This window comes from Takifugu flavidus, chromosome 7, assembly GCF_003711565.1.
Source record: "Takifugu flavidus isolate HTHZ2018 chromosome 7, ASM371156v2, whole genome shotgun sequence".
Taxonomy (NCBI): domain Eukaryota; kingdom Metazoa; phylum Chordata; class Actinopteri; order Tetraodontiformes; family Tetraodontidae; genus Takifugu; species Takifugu flavidus.
Window position 1 is genome coordinate 16,386,650 of NC_079526.1, and position 10,000 is coordinate 16,396,649.

Here is a 10,000-nt window from a genome sequence, read left to right on the forward strand (position 1 = left end):
CTCTCAGGGCTCCTCTCAGGCTCCTCTCAGGGCTTCTCTCAGAGCTCCTCTCAGGCTCCTCTCAGGCCCCTCTCAGGGCCCCTCTCAGGGCTCCTCTCAGAGCTCCTCTCAGGGCTCCTCTCAGGGCTCCTCTCAGAGCTCCTCTCAGGGCTCCTCTCAGGGCTCCTCTCAGGGCCCCTCTCAGAGCTCCTCTCAGGGCTCCTCCATCCTCGCCTACACTTACCTGGGGTCTGAAAGTTGAGTGCAACCAGCTGGGAGCCGCAGAGCCACATGGGAAGGGGGTCATAGTTGGACGAGTCCAGCCTCTGGCCGCGAGGATAAACTCTGGAGAGCTGCCGGCGGTTGTACTGCAGGAAGCGCTTCCCTCTGCTGCGGGTGGTGAACTTCTCTGCCTTCGTCTCAGGGAAGGACGACATGTCCTTGTAACAGGCTCGATCCGTCCCGATCTCTGAAGCGGCAACGTCTCCGAGAGTTAGCAACGTATATGGATGAGGAGAAGAAGAGCTGTTGGGTCCTTACTGTCCTCGTTGAAGGGGACGGGCCTGCAGTAGACCACCAGCTCAGACAGCTCCACCGCAATCTTCTTCCTCCTCTCCATCTGCTTCTCCTCCTGCATCTGTTGTCATGGAGACGAGATGGTCAGATGTGCAGCTTGGTCCAGGTTATTGAAGAACACGCGTGGGTATTTTGTGTGCTGCTCTCAGACACTGACCCGGGCGTCTGCATTCTGCGCTGCCTCTCTGATCTTGGTGACCCAGTGGGTCAGCTCCTCCAGGCTGTCAGCAGATACATCCAGACTCTGAACTGGCTGAGATGAGAAGTTCTGGGAGTGAACGGTGAACACGAAGGGCCGCGAGTTCTTCCCTTCTGCGTGCACCACTACACAAGAGGAGGGAGGATTTTAATGGCAGTGCTCCTGGACAGGAGTCACTTCCACAGGGGAGCGTGAAGGTCAGATACAGGGAATGAAGGAGGGACCCACCCACGTGACAGGTGCTAACATCCATGAAGCCCTTGAGAAATGTTCCAAGAGGACTGTTCTCTGTGGACTGAGACAACAGCAGGAAACAATGGGTCATGACTGGAACAGGCAAGGAGAGCTAAAGGTGTTTATCGGATCAGAACCCACAGCTTCATCCAGCTCTCGGACTGGAGAGCTGGGAAGCTCCTCCACGTAGTTGGCAGGAAACCACAGCTGTTTCTTCCCTCCATAGTCGCCGCGCCACCTAGAGGGAACATGCTGCTTCAGCAACGCGCCGTCCGTGTGACCCTCATGCACACAGGAAGTGATGCGCACGTGGAGACACTCACCATCCACCCTCCTGTTTGTCCACGTTCAGAACGAGCGCTTGTTTGGGGAAGCAGAGCTCATCTTCCCTCTGAGCTCGATAGTCGTAGAGAGCTTTGACCGTGCACTGGAAGAGGAAGCGGTCAACCACAGCCTGCCACACTCTGAAACTGTGGTGAAGATCTGAGGCTTCTTACCCGAGCCGTGGGCATCTTATTGGCCTCCACATAGAAGTGGGGCGTCCGGACCTCGTAGAGCGCACCGTAGTCCAGCTCCTGGGCATTAAACAGATGGAACTGATCAGCCTCGGTCTGACTTGCACCCTGGCGCTGTGTCTGGATGGTCATAGGAGCTCGTTCCATCTGAACCCCCTGACTCTAAACTTCACTAACTCTTCCTCTAACTAGTTCTACACCAGGGCGTCACATGTTTTAGCATGCGAGCTACTTACAAAATGACCAAGTCAGAGTGATCCACCCACCACAAAAATGCTAAACATCGAATTATCTTCAAATGTATTGAGGATTCTTTGTATGTCCAGTTTCTGTTGATGTACCTTGCTTAACCAAATGAGCCAATATTGCAAACACACATACTAATTAACTATTAGCATCATTTTGTAATTGCCTGAGTTTACTCTGATGACTGAAGCAGCCAGGGAGGCGCAGGGACCGTAGCTGCTGGCAGCCTCAGGCACCCTCCCAAATGTTCATCAGTCATGGTGGAACATATTTGGACTTCAGAATCTTCATGTAGGAACAGGCTGACTCGCATAAATGTATGAAAGTGATCTGTTTTTGTCTCCTTACTTGGTCCCGCTCCCTCATTCATTTCGATGACCAGAAGCTTTAGCGATAGCTTAAAATCAGAGGTAATTGGCTGAATAGCTTAGCGCCTCTGCCTGGCTGCCCTGTATGTCAATCAAGTGACGGGACTGCTGATAGGCTGATAGTTTAATGTCAGGCCGCGATCGACCGCTACTACCTCCGCGATCGACCGCTACTACCTCCGCGATCGACCGCTACTACCTCCGCGATCGACCGCTACTACCTCCGCGATCGACGTGATGAGCACCCCTGGTTTGGACCGTTAACCCGGTGTAGTAGCGCTGACTCCTGGGGGCCGTGCCTGACTCACCGTGGTGCCCATCCTGTCCAGGGTGTCCTCGTTGATGGGGTAGCGCAGCCTCATCTTGCGGTAAAGTGGGTGTTTTTCATAGTAGTTCACAAGATCCACCAGACTCTCGAACTCCGCTGAGCTGCCCAACATGAAGAGACGACCTTCTTGCTGGATACGACAGTGTTTGATCTTCCCCTCCGCCCTGCAGGCGATGGACAGAACGTGTCACTTTGATGTGACCGGACCTCTGGTTGTGTGAGGGTCTACCTGAAGGAAATGGCGTAGGAGTGGGATTCGCTGCGTTTCCGCACCAGAAAGGCTCCGTCTCTGGGGACGCGCATCAGCATGTGTTCAGCCTGGACGCGGGACAGGCTGGAGTGGTACCACCTGTAAAAGATGAGGACAGCTCAGCTGGTTCTCCTGGGAGGCGGCGCTGCAGCCATTCTTCACCTACTCCCTGCTCTCGTGGGCGTTGGGCTGAGGAACGGGGCTTCCCAGCCTCATCTCAAACTCGTTGCAGCGCAGCGGGGTGTCCCGGTAGTGGCACATGAGGCGGTACAGGCTGTCAAACACCAGGTTGTCAGTCAGGTAGAAGCGAGTGGAGCCTGACTCTTGGCGTGAGTGGATCCGGCAGTGCTGGACTCGCCCTGAGCGCCTTGAGGAGGACCGACCAGACTCTTAGAACTACCCCAGTAACACAATTCTGATGATCAGCTTCAGCGCTGAGGAGCTTGCTTCTCCGGGGCTACGTACCAGAAAGAGAGGGTGTAGTCTCCTACAAAAGTCTCGCTCTCCCGCACCAGGAAGGTGCCATCTTTGGCTCCTCCCTCACAGTAGTCCTGCAGGAGCTTCTCGGCCACCTGGCGACCATCGCGGCCTCCACCCAGCTTCCCGTGGAACCAGCGCTCTGCACAGTGCTGCTCATTGTTGTTGCATTCCTGGGGAGTCCCGAGGATAAAGGAGGAACTGAGCCTGCTTTTTCACAATACCTTTGCCTTTACCATCATCTTCATCATCTCGCTACCTCCTTCACTTCATCCTCCTCCTCCTGGTCAGCAGTCTGGTACTGAGAGGTCTCCTCTGAATAGTAAATCTTATTACTGGTCAGCACAAAGTAGTGGGGCGTCCATGTCTGGATAAGAAAGCAGACGTCAGCCTTAAAGCATCACACAGCTGATGAAGGGTGTTGACAGCCACACACGTGGTCGATGGGATCCTCCAGGTACAGGATCCCATTCTTCAGAGAGTTGCTGAGGTCATTTTCCGAGTAGCTGGCCGAGGAAACTTCTTCATACAGTGTACCTTCCACCAGTTTCTTGTGCTGGAAGGATTCGGGAGCTGGTCAGATTTCAGGGGAAAAGGTGACGTGTGATATTCCTGAAACTCTCAGACCACGTCTTCACCTTGATGAGGATCTTCCTGCGTAGCTGGTGAGGTGACGGAAGCTCCTCGGCACTGTTGTCCACTGGCTTGGAGAGCAGCAGATCTCCAAACACCTTCCTAAAATGTGTGGCCATGTTCCTCTGTTGGACCACGCTGCAGTGGTCCTCGATGGACAGGATCACCGGATACCTGTGTGAGTACGGCACAGGTGAGCCAGCTGAAGTCTGCGTGAGGATTCATGAAGCTCTGATGTTCTCGGGATAAACGGCACCACTGAAATCTGATCAAATGAAATCTGGATCAACTCGCTCTGATGTTACGAAGGCGTGTTCTTTAATGGTGTGGAGCACATCCAGGAATTTGATCTTGGAGGTTAAGGTGTGGCCGTGGTAGATGATGGGCAGGTCATCGGGTCCGTCCCAGCAGTCCACTAAAGTCGGGGAGAAATCAGAATCAGCTGCTGGACCAACCTGACTGAACCACAGCTGGAAACATCAACTCGTGCCCGTTTTAAAAAGCTACCACGAGCTTTCTTGATGCACATCAAACTCTCCATTTATGAAATAACTTTCTCCTTCAGCCTGACATTAAGCTCGGACAGTCGAGGCGTTTACATTCAATACAGCGACAGCCCATCCTCAGGCAGCGGGCGTAGGCCTCCAGGGACGATTCACTGGAGAACTGATCCCCCGTCAGATACCTGAAGACGTGGAGAGCAGAGACCCACCGTCACCTCGTTGTCTGAGAGGTGTTTAATGTGGACAACCTGAAACGTACGTGTTGTGTGAGGAGGAGATCCAGTACTGGGACAACGGCCTTTTCATGTCATCGGGAGCAAGGGTCAAGCGTTGAGGATCACATATGGAGTTCTCTTTAGAGAACAGGAAAGTCAGGAACTGCAAACAGAAGATGTCATGTTGAGGCTTCTGGATAGCGTGTGTTTCTCGTGGTCATGTGGTACCTCGTCCAGCTGCAGCATGGGCTCCGCTCGCTGCCCCCCCCTCATGTACCCCATCAGGAAGTCTCTGACAAGGCTCAGATCCGATGCCCAGGATTCCTGAGAGGACACGGCTCAGATGTGAGAAGAACAACAGGTTGCCTTTATCAGAGAATGTGGACATGAGAGAAGCTTCTCATGTTGGTTTTTGGATGAAGCATTTATCAAACAACTGCGTTACTCTTTTGAAATCACAATGACAACAGAAACTGCACAAATGTCTCTGATCAAAAGGTGACGGACCCTGGTCCTGGTTCCCTGGATTCTGACCAAGAATGATCAAAAGATCTGTGGAAAAAGGCTCTGAACAGTATGAAACAGGAAAGATGAAGGAACTGAGACCCAACCAGCAGTGGGGAAGGGTGACCCTAACCCTCTGGAGGTGCGTCGCTCAGGTTCTGGGGGGTGTGAGCTCTAAAGGGACACTGGGTCCAAACGGATGCCAGATGAATGCAGCATGTTAGCAGAAAGTTCTCCAGGAAGGTTTGAACCGTCAGCCTGGGAGCTGCGGATGGGATTGGATATCCCAACATAACGATCAGACCGGTCGTTGGCTCCAGCAGGGTAAAGTGAAGGTTCTGGAGTGGCGTCGGTCTCCTGACCTCACCACTCTGGGGAGATCTCAAGCCTGCAGCCCAAGAATCTACAGGAACCGGAGGCCTTAACCAGGGAGAAGGGGCGGCTGAACCGCCGGAGAGAAGAGTCCTCATCCACGACGCACGGCCCCAAACTGTCCTGGACGTTAAAGGGGCCAAGACACGGGACTAAAACGGGTCAGGGTCATTTGTGCAGTTGTCAGGATTTAACTGACCAGTTGTTTAATAAATGGCTCCATCCAAGCACCAACCATGGCCAGGAGATGTTCAGTTCCTAACCCTAACCAGGAGATAGTCAGTCCCTAACACTAACCAGGAGATGGTCAGTTTCTAACCCTAACCCGGAGATGGTCAGTTACTAACCCTATCCCTAACCAGGAGATGGTCAGTTCCTAACCCTAACCCTAACCAGGAGATGGTCAGTTCCTAACCCTAACCAGGAGATAGTCAGTCCCTAACCCTAACCAGGAGATGGTCAGTTCCTAACCCTAACCCTAACCAGGAGATGGTGAGTTCCTAACCCTAACCCTAACCAGGAGATAGTCAGTCCCTAACCCTAACCAGGAGATGGTCAGTTCCTAACCCTAACCCTAACCAGGAGATGGTCAGTTCCTAACCCTAACCCTAACCAGGAGATGGTCAGTTCCTAACCTAACCCTAACCAGGAGATGGTCAGTTCCTAACCCTAACCAGGAGATGGTCAGTTCCTAACCCTAACCAGGAGATGGTCAGTTCCTAACCCTAACCAGGAGATAGTCAGTCCCTAACCCTAACCAGGAGATGGTCAGTTCCTAACCCTAACCCTAACCCTAACCAGGAGATGGTCAGTTCCTAACCTTAACCCTAACCCTAACCAGGAGATAGTCAGTCCCTAACCCTAACCAGGAGATGGTCAGTTCCTAACCCTAACCAGGAGATGGTCAGTCCCTAACCCTAACCAGGAGATGGTGAGTTCCTAACCCTAACCCTAACCAGGAGATAGTCAGTCCCTAACCCTAACCAGGAGATAGTCAGTCCCTAACCCTAACCAGGAGATGGTCAGTCCCTAACCCTAACCAGGAGATGGTGAGTTCCTAACCCTAACCAGGAGATAGTCAGTTCCTAACCCTAACCCTAACCAGGAGATGGTCAGTTCCTAACCCTAACCAGGAGATAGTCAGTCCCTAACCCTAACCAGGAGATGGTCAGTTCCTAACCCTAACCCTAACCAGGAGATGGTGAGTTCCTAACCCTAACCCTAACCAGGAGATAGTCAGTCCCTAACCCTAACCAGGAGATGGTCAGTTCCTAACCCTAACCCTAACCAGGAGATGGTGAGTTCCTAACCCTAACCCTAACCAGGAGATGGTCAGTTCCTAACCCTAACCCTAACCAGGAGATGGTCAGTTCCTAACCCTAACCCTAACCAGGAGATGGTCAGTTCCTAACCCTAACCAGGAGATGGTCAGTTCCTAACCCTAACCAGGAGATGGTCAGTTCCTAACCTTAACCCTAACCCTAACCGGCTGTGTGAACGTGTGAGCACAACTTCAGAACTCTGCTGCAGTCCAGCGGTAGATTTGTACCTTTTGGTCCATCTGCAAAAACTTCTGGAAGTCGTAGAGGGAAATCTGGCAGAGTTCTGGTCGGTCAACGTTCCTGCCAACAACAGTAACCATGGTTACCATGGACCGTCAGCAAAGCACGGGTAACATGTCACAGGTAACATCGCTCCAGCCACAAGAACCATTCCAATGCTGAAAGCAGGGTGAAGGTTTCCAGTCCTTCGCATTGAACACATCAAACTCTTTTAATCAAATATGAAAAACTTCATATTTGCCCTCTAAGCTAGGTTAGCTCCTCCTCCTCTCAGAGGCGCTGCAGCTCAGCTCCATCATGATCTCATGACAGAAGAGTCTGAGCTCATGTCAGAGCTCGATGCCCTGCAGGTGGTCACAATAGTTCCTGAACTTTAGCCTGGAGATGTTCTAGCTGAGGTCAGGGTGGAGAGCTGAAAACATGAACTTCTGATGAGGAAGTGCGCATGACTCCAGTCATCGCAGGAGGAACGTGAAGCTGGAAGTGAAGACGAGGGAGCGGACGTGGAGGAGCAAGAGGAGGAGGAACTCACCGCAGAGGGAAGGAGAGTTCCAGCTGCTCGGTAATCTGGGGACAGAAGGGGAGGAGCCAGGTGAGAGACAGGTGAGAGGGAGGCAGGTGAAGCATAAACAGCATCAACCTGTCGGTCTGACAGAAAGCAAAAACAACAACTCTGAGCCGCTCACGTTCTTCTGAGCGTCGAACATCAGCGTTCTGTAAAGCTGGGCAAAGTTTGGGAAGGTCAGGTCGCTGCGGGCCTCCACTTCCTGGAAACGGAGGAGAAGTGAGTCCAAGCACAGGAGGAGGTGCTCAGAGGAGCTGGCATGTTCTCACCTGCAGCTTGTCCTTGAGGAAGCGCATGTTGGGAACTCTGTAGTTGATCTGAGGCAGCAGAGCTTTCACGTCCTTCACCGTGACGCTGAAAAGGCACAAAGGTCAGATCAGAACCAGCCGACACTGACAAGGTTAGAACTCCAAGGTAGTTTTCTCTGTCAACTGGACTGGGTTTCTTCTCTTGAAGATGTTTCTGCTTCTAACCAGAAGACTTCTTATGTTCTGAACGCTGGGGACAAAGCTTGAAAATACAGCCCCTGTGGACCATTAGCATGCTAATGATCTGGGTGGTCACCTGAGTCGTGGCACCTCCACCTCCACTCCTTCCAACAACAAACTAAACGTTCACCCCATTCCAGGAGACCACCACCATGTGAGTCTGCAGACAAAGGGGAGACACCTCAACTGGAACTAGGGAAACGACCCCGCCAATGACCCTGCCAGCGACCCTGCCAACGACCCCGCCAACGACCCCGCCAGCGACCCCGCCAACGACCCTGACAACGACCCTGACAATGACCCTGCCAATGACCCTGCCAACAACCCTGCCAATGACCCTACCAACGACCCTGCCAATGACCCTACCAACGACCCTACCAACGACCCTACCAATGACCCTACCAATGACCCTACCAATGACCCTACCAACGACCCTACCAATGACCCTACCAATGACCCTACCAATGACCCTGCCAATGACCCTGCCAATGACCCTGCCAATGACCCTACCAATGACCCTACCAATGACCCTACCAACGACCCTGCCAACGACCCCGCCAATGACCCTACCAATGACCCAGCCAACGACCCCGCCAGCGACCCCGCCAGCGACCCTGCCAACGACCCTGCCAGCGACCCCACCAACGACCCCGCCAATGACCCTACCAATGACCCAGCCAACGACCCCGCCAGCGACCCCGCCAGCGACCCTACCAATGACCCCGCCAACGACCCTGCCAACGACCCTGCCAACGACCCTGCCAACGACCCCGCCAGCGACCCTACCAATGACCCCGACAACGACCCCGACAGCGACCCCGCCAACGACCCCGCCAACGACCCTGCCAACGACCTGCCAACGACCCCGACAACGACCCCGACAACGACCCCGCCAACGACCCCGCCAACGACCCTGCCAACGACCCCGCCAACGACCCCGCCAACGACCCCGCCAACGACCCTGCCAACGACCCCGACAACGACCCCGACAACGACCCTGCCAACGACCCTGCCAATGACCCCGCCAACGACCCCGCCAACGACCCTACCAACGACCCCGCCAGCGACCCTCAGGTGACCACCCAGATCATTGGCTCACCTTGGATGAGGATGACCTGACAGAGAATCTTAAGGTTGGAACTGTCCTTCCAGCCAAATATTGCAGAGTTTGATCAATCTTCTAATGTAATTTCCTTCAAAAGTCACGATGTTACAGAGAATTCTCTCCATTGAGATGCTGGATCATGTGATCGGAGGTCAGCGGCTCCATTCTCTGCTTTGGTCATTTCCATGTTTGACAGGAAGCTGTCCTCTCCCGGCCACGCATCACTTCCTGTTGCTTATCAGGCACTGGCAGCCTGTTTGTGAGGAGCACTCTCCAGCACAGGAGGAAGTGTGTGTGTGTGTGTGTGTGTGTGTGTGTGGTGTGTGTGTGTGTGTGTGAGAGAGAGTGTGTGTGAGTGTGTGAGAGAGTGTGTGAGAGAGAGTGTGTGTGTGTGTGTGAGAGAGAGTGTGTGTGAGAGAAAGTGTGTGAGAGAGTGTGTGTGTGTGTGTGTGTGGTGTGTGTGTGTGTGAGAGAAAGTGTGTGAGAGAGAGTGTGTGTGAGTGTGTGAGAGAGTGTGTGAGTGTGTGTGTGTGTGTGTGTGTCTCCCTGTCTCCCTGCCTGCCTGTCTGTCTCCCTGCCTGTCTCCCTGTCTGTCTCCCTGCCTGTCTGTCTCTCTCCCTGTCTGTCTCCCTGCCTGTCTGTCTGTCTCCCTGCCTGTCTCCCTGTCTGTCTGCCTGTCTCCTGCCTGTCTGCCTGTCTCCCTGTCTGTCTGCCTGTCTCCCTGCCTGTCTGTCTGTCTCCCTGCCTGTCTGTCTGTCTCCCTGTCTGTCTCCCTGCCTGTCTGTCTGTCTCCCTGCCTGTCTGTCTGTCTCCCTGCCTGTCTGCCTGTCTCCCTGCCTGTCTGTCTCCCTGCCTGTCTCCCTGTCTGTCTGCCTGTCTCC

The 10,000-nt window shown here is 53.7% G+C and overlaps 1 protein-coding gene across 1 annotated transcript in view; it reads right to left on the reverse strand.

Annotated features, from left to right (window-relative positions):
* LOC130529254 (1-phosphatidylinositol 4,5-bisphosphate phosphodiesterase gamma-1-like) overlaps window positions 1-10,000 on the reverse strand; it is a 28,116-nt gene that overhangs the window by 6,379 nt on the left and 11,737 nt on the right. The window contains 22 exon segments of the mRNA XM_057039275.1: window positions 224-448; window positions 520-616; window positions 713-879; window positions 983-1,049; window positions 1,130-1,226; window positions 1,312-1,415; window positions 1,486-1,563; window positions 2,426-2,609; window positions 2,675-2,794; window positions 2,862-3,062; window positions 3,161-3,345; window positions 3,432-3,539; window positions 3,609-3,728; window positions 3,811-3,979; window positions 4,100-4,220; window positions 4,405-4,490; window positions 4,568-4,686; window positions 4,752-4,847; window positions 6,949-7,021; window positions 7,494-7,528; window positions 7,648-7,728; window positions 7,796-7,880. Coding sequence (XP_056895255.1) covers window positions 224-448; window positions 520-616; window positions 713-879; window positions 983-1,049; window positions 1,130-1,226; window positions 1,312-1,415; window positions 1,486-1,563; window positions 2,426-2,609; window positions 2,675-2,794; window positions 2,862-3,062; window positions 3,161-3,345; window positions 3,432-3,539; window positions 3,609-3,728; window positions 3,811-3,979; window positions 4,100-4,220; window positions 4,405-4,490; window positions 4,568-4,686; window positions 4,752-4,847; window positions 6,949-7,021; window positions 7,494-7,528; window positions 7,648-7,728; window positions 7,796-7,880 — 2,618 coding nt within the window.